The 18,562-nt window shown below is 39.3% G+C and overlaps 1 protein-coding gene across 2 annotated transcripts in view; it reads right to left on the bottom strand.

Annotated features, from left to right (window-relative positions):
* ASZ1 (ankyrin repeat, SAM and basic leucine zipper domain containing 1) overlaps positions 1-3,300 on the bottom strand; it is a 74,424-nt gene extending 71,124 nt beyond the window's left edge. Inside the window, exons 1-2 of one of the 2 annotated variants that reach the window (XM_006065935.4) lie at positions 3,104-3,300; positions 2,598-2,697 (exon numbers count right to left, since the gene is read on the bottom strand). In XM_006065935.4, the coding sequence (XP_006065997.3) occupies positions 2,598-2,697; positions 3,104-3,262 (259 nt within the window). In that variant the 5' untranslated portion in view covers positions 3,263-3,300. The remainder of the gene's footprint in view (positions 1-2,597; positions 2,698-3,103) is intronic. The other variant, XM_025291140.3, reaches the window with a different exon arrangement.
* Positions 3,301-18,562: the final 15,262 nt, after the last annotated feature.

Below are 18,562 nucleotides of genomic sequence, written 5' to 3'. Positions count from 1 at the left end.
AATAGCACTGATTGGTTTAGTCACATAAAAAAATTGGTGAACTAATCTAGGTTTGGATCTAAGACTAGGGAGGAGCATCGAAGGCATGACACAAAGACAAAGTTATAATGAGGCAGTGAACATAATCCATTAAATTTATGTAAAGCCTTTGCTATATGAAGAGATCAATATTTAAATGGTGAACTCTCTCTTGAACCTAAGAAATATCTGCTAATTTTAAGAAAAGAAAGAAAATAGAACATCTTTGTATTTCAAAGAAGGAAAACCTGCATATGAAAAACCACTGAATACAACCTTCCCTTAATACCTTATATTTGACAGGTTTTAGAGTCTGGCTATAAAGTATTTCATCTGCAAAAGGTCATATCACTGAAGGAAAGCAAACTTGTTAGGGACTCACTTTATTTCTCTGAAGACTCAGTATTGTTCTGTAGGAACACTAAGGTGCTGAAAGATTATTTGTCAAATTCCCAATTGTCTAACTTTAATTGATATAAGGTACATGATAATTCCTTGGAGAAAACATCAGAAAACTAAGTATTCTATAAACAATATACTGCTGTCCCAACTTGTCTTCTCTAACAAATTTTTCTCTTTAAACTGCTGCAACTGAAGCATATGAATAAGATCAGAGAAAATTATTCTTTCCTTATTGATATTACTGTTCAAACTGTGACAGCAAAAGTAAAAAGGAAAAGATGTGAAGATAAAGATAAGCAAATGCGGCATTTTAGTATAAAAATTCTTAGTAATCATCACCCCTAAACTCAAAAAAGTAAATTATTAAACACATGATGTTCTAAGCATAAATGCAAAAATATAAGTTTAAAAGAACCGACACAAGATATTTTTATATAGCTTAAAAAAAAACGATTCAAAATAACACTATATTGTTTGTGGATATATACACATATGGTAAATGTATAAAGACATGCACAGGAATAAAAAATACCAACTATAGGAGAATGCTAATTTCCAGGAGGAAAAAGGTAAGTCTCCATACATTTTTGAGTGTCCAAAATACTTAATAATTTAAAGAGAACTGAAAACGTTAGTGCATAGCAGAAAAGCAAAAACCAGAGATATTGTTGGACTACTAAAAATGGCTGACTCAAAAGGAGCTTTCATTTTTTTATTAAGATTTCCAACTAGTATGGAAATATGTATGACTTTGGCAAAAAATTAAAAATATTTTTTCAAGTGTTAAATGATGACCTCTGGGAGGAAATCAGGAGATACTAAAACAGGAGTTACACGTTAAAGTGAGACTTTAAGGATAGTGGGGGTTAAAGTGGGGACAAAGGTGTTTTTCTACTTAAACCTATTTGTTATTGGTTTGTTAGAAGGAACTTAAAATTTTTTGTAATTAAAGACAAATTTTAAAAGGTTGACACAATACTTTACCAGAAGGCTCTTTTCAAGTCCTTTCAAGAGACTCCATCACTTCACTGCATCTAGTCCCACTACCCAAGACAAGCTCTCTTTTCTAAAAGAATTTCTGCCTATTCCATCCCATCCAACACTATGCACACTCCTGCATGTATTCATATCCTAGTATTACACCTCTTTCAATTATTCAAATTTTATTTAATTCTTTACCTATGAACTCAAGTTCCATTGTCCATAAAGTCACACAATCCTTACTTGTTACAACAGTTAATATTTATATAATGCCTATATGTTCCAAGACTTGAATATATTCTCTCATTTTAATCTCTCCTCCTCCCCCAAAAATAGAAACCCTTTGATCCAATGCATCTTGCTTTTGAAAATGGGGACATTGAAGCTTAGAAGTTTTCCTAACTTGGTCAGGATTACAGAGTCAAGTAGCAGGCTAGTAATCAAACCCAGAACTGTACTGTTTCCCAAATGATTCACTTTCCATTAAACCATGCATCTCTAGCATAGAAGAAAAACATTTTGCTATATACAATTTTGTGTGGGAATGTTTTGTATTTACAAGCAGACAGTGGATGCTTATTACTCCTTTGATTAATTTCAGTCAATATCAACAATTCACACTTCCATGTCAAGGTAATTTAAAAAAATATTTAGCAAACAGAAAAACGTCATGGGACCCAAGACATAATTATGATGTTTTATAGAGAAACAGATGCTCTGAAGTTTAAATGACTTTCCCAAAGAAGCACACTGAACAGGCGATAGGCGGGAAAAGGTATCCAGATACATTCCTCCTTTGTTCTCATTCACACACTGACACAACCAGCACAGGCAAAGACTTTAACTAAAATGTACATAACTGGGAACAACTCTTGAGAAACTCACAATCAAAAGTACAGTCAGATAAATGTTGAGAAAAGTGAGTCAAGATTATCAAAGCACGGTAGGATTAGTCAGAGTAGACCTTTCGAAGGTAGTGGAAGAACTGATAGAAGGTAATCAGTAGCATTCCAAATTTGTATCAGAGGAAAAAATAAGGCAGAGAGAACTCAGAGTCAAGTAAGATATGCAGGACACTTGATATGACTAACATTCACTGTGCTTCCATTATAAAGCCAACTCATATCTTTTAAAACACGGAATCCCTGTGCATTGAAACAACTGTGCGAGGTTTGAAACCATCCCTTGACTCTCACCAGAATCTAGGAGCTCCTCGACCAATGAAATATTGCCTGTGGTCAAAGCCTTCTTAAATGTTTCCTGCCTTTCTTCAACTGGTAATGGTCCTTTTAATTTCTAAGAACACAGAAAATTAAAAAAAAAAAAAATTCTTGTTATACATGTTTTCATTCCCACCGCATTGGGAAACAATAATGACTGGTTTTAGGTACATCATTTTAGGGATTGAGGGGGGGAGGCAAAATACAAAATTTGTGTCTAATTAATAACTAAAAAGGGATCTTTAAAGGGAATGGGTAGTGAAGGGTTCAAACCCAGAAGAGCCATATTGACAACCTAAAAAGGCGTATATGATGGAAAACACAGTAGGGAAATGACAGGGAAACTGCGAGTTTGTCTGGAGTCCAAAAGCCTGTATTCACACTGGAAAAAAAACTTAAGGAAACACAGGCAAGGAAGCAAGAGGTTTCATGGCCAGGGAAGGCCGATCCAGGTGCGGCCAAGACAAGGCCTCCTTTGCTACCTGAGCTTTCCGGTCGAGATACCCAATCTCCCAGCCGTCATCCTCACTCTCGCTACTCTCGCCTCCACCGGCCACTGCTAGACCGCGTAGGGCTCCCGCCGCCATACCACCGGGCCCTCTCCGCACGGCACTGGAGGGCTGCCTGCCCACCGGTTCCATCTGCGCCTGCGCACTGGGGAGTGCGTAAGCCTGCGCGGGAAAGGCCCTGCGGGCAGGCGCGACGCGCCAGCGTTCGGGCTTTGGACCCTCCAGCGCAGGCGCGTGAGCGCGCGCGGCGGCCCTGAGCCCGTTCTGCCAGTCATAAAACCCTCGGTAGAGGAAAACTGGCCAGCGTGACAGGCCGGGCAGACCTGACCGTGTAGCCAGTGTTGCCGATACTTTTCGGGGGGCGGGAGTTTTATCCTTCTTTCTTTTTAGGGTATTTGCCTGATGAAGTTCTTACAGTTTAAAGAATAGCCCCACTTGTGGCAGGAGCAGAATGGGGTTTAAATGTCACGAAAAGTAGGCTTTTTGCTCCCATTCCCTTTACCCGTCCCCCCCCCCACAAATCCGCTGTCAAATGTGCGTCCAGTGCTGTTGGCCAGAATATTTCCTCAAGGAGCATCACCTGCACATTCAAGTAGCGAGCAGATAAATGGGAGCCGACAAAGGAATCAGAAGAATTCTTCCTTTGAATTTCTTGTGATCGGATATCATCGTAAATTTAGAAACTTCAGGACATCAGAACACTTTCACAGATAAGAAATATAGAACCCTGAAAGGAAATGATCAAGAAAGGGGAAAGTCAAGAGAGTGGATCAGATGAGCTGGGAAGAAGAAATGATTTAAACTTTCGGAAAGGGAGCAGTACAAACAACTTAAGGTGAAAGCAGCCCAAACTCACTTTACTGCATCTACTCTAATTTCTAGATGAAATATTCGTAACACAGTGATTATCTTTGCCAAAGTAGACCTATCAATGAATAGGGCACATGCCTGTGCCCAAAGAAAAATTTAAAAGAATGTAGCCATGCACCAGGGCTTCTCTGGTTGCTCAGCTGGCAAAGAATCTGCCCGCAATGTGGGAGACCTGGGTTCGATTCCTTCAGGGTTGGGAAGATCCCCTGAGGACGGCATGGCAAGCCACTCCAGTATTGGAGTGGAAGAACCTCCATGGACAAAGGAGCCTGAGGGGCTACAGTCCCTGGGGTCGCAAAGTATCTGACAAAACTGAGCAACTAAGCACAGCACAGCCATGCACCATTCTTAGGAACTGTTAACAATACATGTGTATTTTTCGTTAGGGAGTCTTTGGTGTAAGATTTTGAAATTATTTCAGAGATTTTCACAGATAAGTATTTTTAAGTATTTTGGTTATTTGGGGACAAGATCAGTCTTTCTAAATGAATTCATTCCATAAATGTTTCGGATCATTGAGCACAGTCAGGCATAACTAAGTTTGGGGGGACATCAAAGACAAATCAAGCTGCCTCATGGAACTCACATTCTATGAAGAAAGACAGTAAGCAAGTAAACAAGCAGGACGGTTGCAGATTGTAAGTGAGTCAAAGAAATAAACAAGCGCTCAGTTTCTGAAATCAAGTTACCTGGGTTGTTTCCCAGCCAAGTCACTACCGGGAGCTCTGTGCTCCTGGGCAATTACTTAGCCTCTTTCTTCTGTCAATTCTCTTATCTGTAAAATGGGGATTATGATAGTACTCATCATATAGGGTTGTTTGGAGGATTAAATAAAGTAATGAGCTTGGAATAGAGTCAGGCTCAATGTAAGAGATTAGTAAATCTTAGCTACTATTGTTTTTATTATTTTAGATGGAGTAGTTGACTGGAGCTAACCATAAGAATCAGGAGAGGAGAGCTTTCTTGGTGGGGATGACTAGTACAAAGTCCCTAAGGCAGGAAAAGCTGGGACCCAGGCCTGGACTAGCGTGGGGCAGTTGAAGGCTCTGGGAAGCAAAACTTAAGATACTCACTCTCAGGGGTCTGTAAGTTCTTCTGTTTTGCACTCTAGGTGTCTCACTCACTTTCCTTTTTCATTGCCTTTGGACCAGAAAGCCCTGAGGCTGGAACTTCTCTGAAGGAAGGGGTATGTGATAAGAGGACCTTGTTGGCTTTAAGCAAGAATTTTTTAGATTTTACTCTAACAGCAATTGAACACTGAAATATTTAAATTGATAAAAGACATGTTCTGGTGTGTGTGTGAGTGTGTGTGTGTGTGTGTGTGTGTATGTTTCTATATAAAGATACTCAAACTCTTGTAAAGGAGGTTTTTGGTGCCATTGACTAAGATGGGAGAAGATCAAAGGATTAACCTGACATGAGCATCCCAAAATTAACATAGTCAAAATAAATACCCATTGTAGCTGTCAGGTTGGTAGTTGGGTGTTTAGTTGTGGAGCTCAAAAGAAAGGCTGGTCTTAGAGATATAAATTTTGGAGTCATCTACACATAATTGATTTTTAAAATGAGAATTTATCTGGCAAGATTTTTTTGTAAATATAAATGCTGTAGACTAAATGTTTGTGTCCCCTGGGACCACCTGCTTCCCAAAATCCATATGTTGAAACCTGATCCCCAAAATTATGCTATTTGGAGGTGGGACCTTTAGGAGGTGATTAGTTCATGAGGGCAGAGCCGGCACAAATGGGATTTGTGCCTTTATGAAAGAGACCCCAGAGAATGCTCTTGACCCTTCCATCATGTGAGGACACAGCAAGAAGATTCTTTATAAACCAGGGAGTGAGTTCTCACCAGACACTGCAACTGGCAGTGGCTTGGTCTTGGACTTCCCAGCCTCCAGAACTGTGAGAACTAAATTTCTGTTATATTAAACCACCCTGTCTATGGTACTCTGTTATAGCAGCATGAACAGACTATAACAATAGATAAGATTAATCTAAAACTTAGGTGGAAAGGCAAAGGAACTAGATAGCTCAAACAATTCTGAGAAAAAAGTATCAGATCAGATCAGTCGCTCAGTCGTGTCTGACTCTTTGCAACCCCATGAATCGCAGCACGCCAGGCCTCCCTGTCCATCACCAACTCCCAGAGTTCACTGAGACTCACATCCATCGAGTCAGTGATGCCATCCAGCCATCTTATCCTCTGTTGTCCCCTTCTCCTCTTGCCCCCAATCCCTCCCGCATCAGAGTCTTTTCCAATGAGTCAACTCTTCACATGAGGTGGCCAAAGTATTGGAGTTTCAGCTTTAGCATCATTCCTTCCAAAGAAATCCCAGGGCTGATCTCCTTCAGAATGGACTGGTTGGATCTCCTTGCAGTCCAAGGGACTCGTATGGAGTTAGAGTCTTCTCTAATAGTCTAAGAGTCTTCTCATATAGAGTTAGAGTAATTCTACTTGGTTTTAAGACTTATCCTGTAACTAACATAATCAGGACTGTGTCATATTGGAGAAGGAATAGAACAGAATAGAGAACCTAGAAATAGGCCCATGTAAGTAAGACCAAATGTTTTTTGACAAAGGTGTAAGAGCATTCAGTGGAGGAAGGATTGTCTTCAACAAATGATGCTGGATCAACTGAATATTCACATGTTAAAAAAACCTAGACCTAATTTTGAAAACCTCACGTCTTCTCAAAAATTAACTCAAAATAGGGCTTCCCTGGTGGCTCAGTGGTAAAGAATCCACCTGCTAATGTGGAGACACAGGTTCAATCCCTGATCCAGGATGATCCCAAATGCCACGGAGGAACTAAGCCCGTTCACCACAACTATTGAGCCTGTGCTCTGGAGCACAGGAGCCACAACTACTGAGTCCTATTGCTGCAACTACAGGCTTTAGGGCCTGTGCTCTGCAACAAGATAAGCCACCTCAACGAGAAGCCTGTGGACTGCAACTAGAGAATAGTCCAGGCAGCAACAAAGACCAAGCACTGCCAAAAATAAATAAATAAAATTATTTAAAAATAAATCATCTAAAGAATTAACTCAGATCATAGATGTACACAAATGTTCATAGCAGCACTGTTCGTATTAGCCAAAAAGTGTAAACAACCCGAAAGTTCTTCAACTGATGAATGGATAAACAAAATGTGGTATATCCACACTATATATGTTAGTTTCTCAGGACAACCATAACAAATTTCTACAAATTGAGTGGTTTATAACAACATAAATTTATTCTCTGACCATTCTGGAGGTTAAAGTCTGGAATCAAAGTGTCAGCAGTACCAATTCCCTCAGAAGTCTGCGGGGGAAATCCTCTCCTGTCTTCTCATAACTTCTGGTGGTTGCTAGCAATTTTTGGCATTCCTTGGCTTGTAGTAAATACATCAGTTTAATCTCTGCCTTTGTATTTACAAGGTAGTCTCTTCTGTGCGTCCATGTCTCTAAATGTCTCTGTCTCTAAATTCCCTTCTTCTTGTAAGGACATCAATTGTATTGGATTAGGGCTCACCCAAATTCACTGTGACCTCACCTTAACTTGATTATATTTTCAAAGACCTTATTTCCAAACATGGTTACATTAACGGGTTTTGGGTGGACATGAATTGGAGGGGGCACAATTTATCCTGATATAGCATATATATCACTTAGCATAATGTTTTCAAGATCCACATTGTAACTTATATCTGTACTTCATTCCCTTTTATGCTGAATAAGCTGTGGTATTGATTTCAGAAGTTTTTAGGAGGTGGCAGAACCCATTATAAGACTGCTATAACTGTGAGTTGGAGAAGTGACAGGAAAGATGGAGAAAAGAGGATGCATTCAAAATTTATTGTGAATTAGAATCAGTAGGATTTGGTGACTATATGAAGGACAAAGGGACAGAGGAGTCAAAGATACTGTGACAAAAGCTTTAGAAGAAGAAAACATTTTGAGGGAACAGAAGTTTTGTTTTGCATGAAGTCTGAAATGTCCGAGGAACATCCATGTCCAGATAAGGTGGAAAGCTCCCAGAGAATCCTGAGCTATCAGTTCAGCTTTACAAACCATCTTCCTAAGAGGTGATAATGAATATATTAAAGGAATGATATTGCCACTCTTGCCAAAAAGTGAGGTGGGTCCAGTTGCTTGCCGCTGAAAAGACAATAAACAGGCCAAGTTGGTGGAAAGGAAGGTTTACTTTATTTTAGATGCCAGCAACTGGTGGGGGTCGGGGGAGGGCACATCTGTCGAAAGGCTGACTCCCCCCAGCTGGCAACCAGTGGAGCAAGAGTCTTTACAGACAGAGGGAGGGGGCTACATGCAGAAATAGCAGTCATCTCTAACAGTCATCTTCAGATTGGTCATAGATGGTCTGCCAGTGTCATCTTGATTGTTTTAGGTACTGTTAATCTTCCGTTCCGGGGTCAGTTTGTTTCATTTCTTTGAGGCCAGTTCTCAGAATTGTGGCTGCTCACGTCCTGGGTACAGTCTGGTCATCATGTAATTAACTTCTCCACCTGGGGTTTCAGTATCTATAAGATAGCTTACAGGATATGGCTCAGAATATTATCTATATATAGCCCTCGAGAAGGAACTTAAGGTCCTTAACTTGGCTTAATGACTATATTATTATTATTTAGTTGCCTTTGACTGTTTTCCTTTGTTTCCACATGTCTCATTTCTCTGATTAAACTTATTCTTTGACTAAAGTTTTCCAAGGACAAAAGATAGGCAGAGGACATGGGGTTGGGGGTGGGGGCAAGGACCATAGAGTCCTGCTCCATTTTACTATGGAAAATGGATAGGCTGATGAGATCAGTTGGCCAATAATACATCCTTGTGGAATGACTGTTCTTTTAGAAAGCCACCAAAAAAAGGAAGCAATCAAGGAGCCTGAGAAATAATGATCAAAGAAGCAGGAGACTTGGAAGGGATCAATGTCTCAAAAATCTTGCACTGAATTATAACCTAAGATAATAGTAACAACAATAATAATGAAACTAATTTCATTTTATAGTACTTCCTATATGCCAGTCAATTTTTCAGAAGAGGAAATGGAGACACAGAAAGTAAAGTCACCTGCTCAAAGTCACCTACCTTGTCAGGGCTGGAATTCAAATGCTGGAAACAGCTCTGAAATTCATACTTTTAGTCATTACGTTCTAACACTTATGTAGAAGTTTCCTGTGCCCTGACACTTTTCTAAGTACCTTTAAGGTAAAGGTGAAGTCGCTTAGTAGTGTGCGACTCTTTGCGACCCCACGGACTGTAGCCTACCAGGCTCTTCCATCCATGGGATTTTCCAGGCAAGAGTACTGGAGTGGGTTGCCATTTCCTTCTCCAGAGGATCTTCCCGACCCAGGGATCGAACCCAGGTCTCCCACATTGTAGGCAGATGCTTTACTGTCTGAGCCACCAGGGAAGTCCCTCTAAGTACCTTACATCCATTAATTTCATATACGCCTCACTATAACTTTTTGAGGTAAGTACTATTGTCTCCATTTTACAGGTGAGAAAGTACAGAAAATACTTTCTGTACAGAAAGATTAGGTAAACAGTCCAGGTTATACAACCAGTAGATGGGTGGTCAGAATTCACAGCAGACTCTCTGGGTCTGGAATGGGGCTCAGGTTTAACTCAGGGAAGTGTGACACCCACAAAAGCACTCACTCCCTAGAACGATACTTGTTTCTCCCGTGTGTTTCACACTGTCACCCCCTCTCTAAAGCACTCTGTTGCAAAGCAGATTTCATCTTCCGATTAGCAAACCAGACTCAGAATAAACCTCGATTCATTTTTACAGGTTAATCACAAGCTTCACTTCATTCCTGTCCAGATAAGAAATAGGTCATTTGATTTTTGTCTGAAAAGATTTGGGAATTCCCCCAGGGTGACTTCCTGGAGTGGGTCAGAAAGCCACCTACCTTGTTTGTTAATGACCACAGTGTTCTGCTTGGTTCACTGATGACAGGAGCCTGGTAAAACAAAGAGGGCAGGAAACCAGCAATATCTGAGAAATAAATATTACTCAAATTTAGGCTCCCCTTAGTTCCTGGGTGGTTTTTTTGTTTGTTTGTTTTGCTTTGCTTTGTTTTAACTTTTAAGCTTTGATTCAGACGTTAGTGATGATTAACTAATACAGTTTATTTTACCAGTACCTTTGATGATGTTATATTTATGGGGCTGCTAAGTCACTTCAGTCGTCTCCGACTCTGTGCGACTCCATAGACGGCAGCCCACCAGGCTTCCCCGTCCCTGGGATTCTCCAGGCAAGAACACTGGAGTGGGTTGCCATTTCCTTCTCCAATGCATGAAAGTGAAAAGTGAAAGTGAAGTTGCTCAGTTGTGTCCGACTCTAGCGACTCCATGGACTGCAGCCTACCAGGCTCCTCCATCCATGGGATTTTCTAGGCAAAAGTACTGGAGTGGGGTGCCATTGCCTTCTCCATATTTGTGGGGAACTTGTTTTAAATTTAATGTTAGCACATCATTATAATTCTTGCTTATTTTCTATAGTATAATATTGGGTTGGCCAAAAAGTTCCTTTGGCTTTTAAGTAAAAATAAAAGACACATTTTTCATTTTCACCAAGAATTTTATTGAACAACATAGTCATCATTTTGTTCCACTACCTTCTGCCATTTTCCAGGCAACTTCATAATTCTATCTTCCCAAAACTTTCATCTTTTTGAGCAAAGAGTTGTGCCAGGTTTCTTTTATGGTATTCCAGGGTATTGAAATTTTTTTCCATTAAGAGAATTTTTTAAAGACTGAAATAAACAGATATCCGAAAGTGCAATGTCTGGTGAATACAGCCAATGAATCAGAACTTCCCAGCCAAGCTGTAACTGTTTTTACCTGGTCATCAAAGAAACATGCAGTCTTGCATTATCCTGATGGAAGATAATGCATTTTCTGTGACTAATTCTGGACACTTTTTGTTGAATGCTGCTATTAGTTGGTCAAATTGGGAACACTACTTACTGGAATTAATCATTTGGTTCTCCGGAAGGAGCTCATAATAAAGGATTCCTTTCCAATCCCATCATACACACAGCATATCTTTGGATGAAGACTGGCCTAGTCGTGGTTATATGTCTTTAACTTCATTCAAAACAGTTTTTTAGATTGTACTGTGACAGCTATCATTTCAGCATGCATTAAAAAACTTATCAAAACTGATGAATTTTTACATAGCCATTTTAATATTGATGGAATAAAAAAGTAACATTTTGGCATGTTACACTTTATTATTTCAAGAAAGGAAAAGCACAGCTGAAACACAAAGAAAAATGTATGCAGTGTGTGGAGAAGGTGCTGTGACTGATGGAATCTGTCTGAAGTGGTGTTTTTCCTTTCTTGAAATAATAAAGCATAATATACTGAAAATGTTGCCTTTTTCTTCCATCTTTGATATAAAAATGGCTATGTAAAAATTCATCAGTTTTGATGCTTTTTTTTTTTAATGCACGCTGATATGACAACTGTCACAATACAATCTAAATAAACTGTTTCGAATGAAGTTAAAGGCAACTAAGCACTGCTAGAGCCATCTTATGGAAAAAAGCAAACATTTTGTCCAACCCAATATATATAGTATACTATACTTTGGACTGCAAGGAGATCCAACCAATCCATCCTAAAGCAGATCAGTCCTGGGTACTCATTGGAAGGACTGATGTTGAAGCTGAAACTCCAATACTTTGGCCACCTGATGCAAAGAGCTGACTCATTTGAAAGGACCCTGATGCTGGGAAAGATTGAGGGCAGGAGGAGAAGGGGATGACAGAGGATGAAATGGTTGGATGGCATCACCAACTCAATGGACATGGGTTTGGGTAGACTCCGGCAGTTGGTGATGGACAGGGAGGCCTGGAGTGCTGTGGTTCATGGGGTCACAAAGAGTTGGATACGACTGAGCAACTAAACTGAACTGAACTGAACTGCATACTTTCTAGACACGGAGGATGTAAGAAAGGCAAGATTCTTGACCTTGGGGTGTTTATAGTCTAGTAAGAAAAAGAAACAAATACATAATTATATATTAGGTAATAAGTCTATATAATAATAATATATAATATATATTATATATAATATAATAATAATATATAATATAATAATTCTATATAATAATAAGGAAAATTTAACTAGGTAAAAGGAGGAGACATTAGTGGAGGGAAATGGGAATTTGAAATAGGGATTTCAAAGAAGGTCTCTCTGAAGTGTTATTCATAGTGTTATAAGGAGTTACAAGGATTTGACTTCCCATTTTCAAAGGTCATTCTGGCTAAAGGGGGAAAAGACTGTATTTAGGGGAGAAAGAGGAAAATCAGAAGCTCCAATTAAGAATAGTCTGCCACAATAGCCTGGTTTCTCTGTGTATTAGTGTCCTCTGGAGTTGATTCTAGCCAGTCCCAGTCTAAACCAATTATATAAAAATCCCTGGGAGTTGATATTTCTCAAGGCTCCTATGGTGATTTTAATATGTAGCCAGGGTTACACAAGGTTATACAAGAAAGATGCCAGGCTAGCTCTAGGGCACTTATCATTGTCCACTGGGAGAGTATAAAAATCCATAATGATGAGGTTAAACTATTAATACAGGAATGGATTCTTATTTGGATTTGTTTTCTTCCTTAAGGAATATGATTAGACCAGAGAACTAAACCAATCCTTAAACAGAGTTAAAGCTCATCAGGAAATGATGGAAATGGGTATTTGTTAAAAGAAGCATTAACCAATATAATACAAGGAAGTAATGGTTAATGAAAATGTTTGTGTCATGTTTATTTCTTCAAATATTCTAATATATTACCTAGGTTTGAGAATGATTGTAGAGGATAGGTCAAGAGGAGTTATCTTTGGAGGTGGCTAGATGCCAGAGGCAGGGTATATATGTGTTTTGTGGAGATAGCAGATAAGAACTGCTAATATGACATCCAAGTTTTAAGCCTGAAATATTAGGTAAATGGTGGCTAAATTTACTCTAGTGAAGGAAAATGTGAGGAGAAGCAGGGATGTATCTGTATATGTGGAGGTATACGTGTCAAGGAGTATTGAAATCAAGAGTATTGGTTTACTCTTCATAATGTAGGGAGTGTCAATAAACTCTAAAATGGAATGTTCTGTAGAGTTGGATACATGTTCACAAATGAATGGTTCCCTGGAATAATTTTCTTTGACTTGATATCTGTTTTTTGTTTGCCTTAACTAAGAAATTTACTCAATAATTTACTTAGCTTATAAAGTAAGTTTTAGAACTTGTAGATTTTTAAATTGCTCTTATAATTTATTTTTTCTTCCTACATTTTTAGTGTATATCTATAAAGCTACTGCATTTCAGATAGGCATGGTGGAAGAAAGTGTCGTAAGAGTAACCCTTACTCAAAAAGAACATTATATTTGTATACTACTAGGAGAAGGCAATGGCGACCCACTCCAGTAATCTTGCCTGGAAAATCCCATGGATGGAGGAGCCTGGTAGGCTGCAGTCCATGGGGTCCTGAAGAGTCGGACATGACTGAGCGACTTCACTTTCACTTTTCACTTTCATGCATTGGAGAAGGAAATGGCAACCCACTCCAATGTTCTTGCCTGGAGAATCCCAGGGACGGGGGAGCCTGGTGGGCTTCCATCTATGGGGTCGCATAGAATCAGACACAACTGAAGTGATTTAGCAGCAGCAGCAGCAGCAGGAAATAATAGAAGCTCATAAGTGCCTGAGTATTTTTATGTTAAAAAATGTTACAAAATTAGAAGTTCTAAAGCAATGGATGAAAAGGTAGCAAATGGTGAAGTTCCAGAGCATCTTTTCCAAAAATTTTAAGTTAGGAACATATTAATGAACAGCAAGAAGAGTTCAACAGATATAATGGGCTCTTGAATCAAAGTAGATAGCAAAAAAATGACCATTTAGACAGATTAATTGCTATAAGATGGTTAAATTTATCATGTGTTTAAAATACAGTGAATTTAAAATAATATTTAAATAATATTACAACTATGTTGAAATTATAAGATAAGGTACATAAACCACACAAATACATATCACACATTCAGTTCAGTCACTTAGTCGTGTCCGACTATTTGCGACCCCATGAACCGCAGCATACCAGGCCTCCCTGATCATCACCAACCCTGGAGTTTACCCAAACTCATGTCCATTGAGTCGGTGATGCCATCCAACTATCTCATCCTCTCCTCATCCAACCATCATCCCCTTCTCCTCCCACTTTCAATCTTTCCCAACACCAGGGTCTTTTCAAATGAGTCAGCTCTTCGCATCAGATGGCCAAAATATTGGAGTTTCAGCTTCAACATCAGTCCTTCCAATGAATACCCAGGACTGATTTCCTTTAGGATGGACTGGTTGGATCTCCTTGCAGTCCAAGGGACTCTCAAGAGTCTTCTCCAACACCACAGTTCAAAAGCATCAATTCTTCGGCGCTCAGCTTTCTTTATAGTCCAGCTCTCACATCCATACATGACTACTAGAAAAACCATAGCCTTAATGAATATCAAATTGATGACATACAACAAATGATCAACTGGAAAATAATACAGTTAAAATTTATTAAGCATTAATCATGGCTAAGAACTATTCAAAGCATTCCACATGTTTATACATGTGGATACATACTGCGTATTTTAGGCATAGTTTTAGCTGCAGGTAACAATATTCAATATCAGTCAGTTAAAAATTTACAGTTCATGTTTTCATATTAACAGGATTATGGCAAATGGCATTGAATCAGTGATAAAATGGTTTCTAACAGCATCCCATTCCCTTGACCTTGTTTTCATATTTGTAAGATGTCTCTCCCAGCAGTGTGTTTGTGTTGAAGGCAAGAAAAAGGACAGAGAGGGTGGTCTCAGCTACATATGTCTCCTTTCATCAAGGTAGGCAAAGCTTTCCTAGAAGTTCCAACAGATTTGTGCTTTTGTCTCCTTTGCTCCCACATTGCAGGCAGATTATTGTCTGAATCACCAGGGAAGACCAGTGGTAAAGAACCCACCTGCCAATGCAGAAGATGCAGGTTTGATCCTTTGGCTGGGAAGATCCCCTGGAGTAGGAAATGGCAACAAGCTCCAGTATTCTTGCCTGGAGAATCCCAGAGACAGAGGAGCCTGGTAGGCTGCAGTCTGTGGGGTACCAAAGTGTCAGACATGCCTGAGCGACTGATCACATACATACTATATATATTTATATTCTTATGAATATGGGAAGCCCAGGTGGCACAGCAGTAAAGAATCTGCCTGCCAATTCTAGAAACATGGGTTCAATCCCTGGGTCAGGAAGATCCCCTGGAGTAGGAAAGGGCAACTCACTGCAGTATTCTTTCCTGGAAAATTCCATGGACAGTGGAGCCTGGCAGATCCATGGGGGTGGCAAAGAGTCAGACATCACTGAGCAGTATCCACACACACTTATTCTTTATCCATTTATCTGTTAATGGTCACTTAGGTTGCTTCCATATCTTAGCTATTATAAATAATGCCACTGTGAACATTGGGGCACATGTATATTTTTAATTAATGATTTATTTCCTTCAGATATTATACCTAGGAGTAGACTTGCCAGATTATATGGTAGTTCTGTTTTCACTGTTTTGAGGAACCTCCATACTGATTTCATAGTGACAGTAACACTTTACATTCCCACCAAGAGTGTCCTAGGATTCCATTTTCCCCACATCCTCACTACCATTTGTTATTTGTAGACTTAAAAAAAATATTTTTTTAATTTAATGTCTGTCTGTGCTGGGTCTTTGTTGCTGCACAAGAGCTTTCTCTGGTTGTGGCGAGCAGGAGCTACTCCTCATCACAGTACATGGGCTTCTCATTGCCGTGGCTTCTCTTGTATAGAGGAGGCTCGAGGTGCATGGGCTTCAGAAGTTGTAGCATGGGGGCTCAGTAGATGTGGCACATGGGCTTAGTTGCTCCACGGCATGTGGAATCCTCCTGGACCAGAGATTCAACCAGTGTCCCCTGCATTGGCAGGCAGGCTCTTATCCACTGTACCACCAGGGAAGTTCTTATTTGTAGACTTTTTGATGATAGCCATTTTGAGAGATGTAAAAGTGAGAAAGAGTTAGTCACTCAGTCGGATTCAACTCTTTGTGTCCCCATGGACTGTAGCCCACCAGGCTCCTCTGTTCACATAATTCTCCAGGCAAGAATACTGGAATGAGTTGCTATTCCCTTCTCCAGGGAATTTTCCTGACCCAGGGATGGAACCCAGGTCTCCTGCATTACATTTGCCAACTGAGCCACCAGACAGATGTGAGGTGATATTTAATTACAGCTTTGATTTGCATTTCTCTGATGATTCGTGTTGTGCCTGTTGGCTGTCTATATATCTTCTTTGGAAAAATGTCTGTTCAATTCCCCTACCCATTTTTAAATTGGTTCTTCATTTCATAATATTGAGTTGTGTAAGCTGTTTATATATTTTGGATATTAACATGTCATATCATTTGCAAGTATTTTCTCCCATGCAGTAAGTTGTCCTTTTGCTTTGTTGATGGTTTCCTTTGCTGTGCAAAATCTTTTTAGGTTTAATTAGGTTTCATTTGTTTATTTTTGTTTAAATTTCCTTTGCTTTAGGACACAGATCTAAAAACTATTGCTGTAATTTATGTCAAAGAGTATTCTGCATAGGTTGTCTTCTAGGAGTTTTATGGTTTCAGCACTATGTTTCATAAATAAACAGTACTGAGATTATTTCTTTTTAATAGACTTCTTGTTTTTGTATTATATTAAATAGCTTTCCTATCAATTTAATTCTAGAAGGTGGATTTATACAGTCATTGCTGCCATAGAATACTAATAAAACAGTTTTTATGAACTTGAAGAAAATGATCTCTTGCACATATCTTTTTTATTAAAAATTTTGATGTTTTTATTTATAAATATGCAGTAATTTAAGCTAATTATAACCTGCATGTATTTGGCTTAAAACTATGAAATTGTCACATTAAATAAACCAGTAATATAGATGGAAATTTTTTAGCTTGCAAGAAAATTTTCAGAAACTTGCCTCTCATAATTTGTTATTTGGAGAACAAACAGATCTTAAAATGAGCTATTTAAATGGTATTTACTATGTTTTGGAAGAGAGAAGCAGCTTTCTCCTTGCTCTGACCTGACTTTAGGGCCATTGCTTATCTTAAGTTCTTATAGGATCTAGATTGACCTATCTGAATTTTTAGTATGCAATGAATAGATTTTCAGACATTTCATAGATTTATGCTGAATGTTATGAGCAAGATAAATGGAAGGAAATGAATAACACAAAGAGGGAAACATATTTAAGGTAGAAATGGAATTACCATTGAGCACCTACCTACCTATCTACCTATCTCTATGTGAGACCTTTTCATGCTATTTTATTTGAGTCTGAAAGTCACCCTGAGAATTATGTGTCAGCCTTGTTTTTCCGCTGGTAAAGAATCCACCTGCAATGCAGGAGACCTGGGTTTGATCCCTGGGTTGGGAAGATCCCCTGGAGAAGGGAAAGGCTACCTACTCCAGTATTCTGGCCTGGAGAATTCCATGGACTACAGTCCATGAGGTTGCAAAGAGTCAGACATGACTGAGCGACTTTCAGTTCACTTTTGCTTGTTTTTCAGTGAGAAAACTGAAGCTCAGAAAATTTAATTACCTTGACAAGAATCACTAAGTCTGAACTTTTAGATTTGAACCCAAGTCTCTTTTGTCCCAGACCTGTCCAAATATTGCTTGACACCAAAAGAGGCTTTGGAAAACACAGAGAAGGATTATTTACTATTATGTTGTAAATGTTTTTTAAAGTGTTAATCACTCAGTCATCCTGTCTGACTCTTTGCAACCCCATGGACTGAGCCCTTCAGGCTGCTCTGTCCATGGAAGTCTCCAGGCAAGAATACTGGAGTGGTTTACCATGCCTTCTCCAGGGGATCTTCCCGATCCAGGGATTGAATCCAAGTTTCCTGCATTGCAGGCAGATTCTTTACCATCTGAGTCACCAGGGAAGCCTTTATTGTAAATGTATTTACTACACTTTAAAAATTCATGTTGGACTACAGTCATTTCATCAAATTCTCCAGTTTTAGTTAGCAAAGGTGGCTGTTATTGCTGATTGAAGGTACAAATAAAAGCCCTCTTTCACTTACTTACATTTTAATGGGAGTGGACTCAAAAATCAGATTGCAGGATCCAGTCAATAGCATGGTGAAGAATGCAAGAGGAAAAGACACTTGAACCAGAAGAGTACAGAGGTGAAGCAATGGTGGCAGGGTCATGAGTTGGGAAGGCTAAGGAGGAAAATGTCCTAGTCGTAGGAAAATCTCAAGGTCACAGACTTGAGAAGGAGTTAGCACTAGGGGAGGAGAGAGGATGGTGAGTTTAACCCAGTAGGCAAAGGCTAGTGCAGACAAGAGATGATACTCAACAACAGAACATGGTGGTGGTGGCTTTTTCTAATCTGGCAGGTATGTCTCCTCAGAAGAGAGGATCAGCAACAACCCTGTAAATTGTCCCTCCACTTTGAATCCCCTGCTGCACTTGTTACTTTTTCTTCTTACCTGGTGAC

The sequence above is a fragment of the Bubalus bubalis genome, chromosome 8, assembly GCF_019923935.1.
Source record: "Bubalus bubalis isolate 160015118507 breed Murrah chromosome 8, NDDB_SH_1, whole genome shotgun sequence".
Taxonomy (NCBI): Eukaryota; Metazoa; Chordata; class Mammalia; order Artiodactyla; family Bovidae; genus Bubalus; species Bubalus bubalis.
The sequence above is the reverse complement of the archived record's forward strand: the minus strand, read 5'-3'. Positions and strand labels throughout refer to the sequence as shown.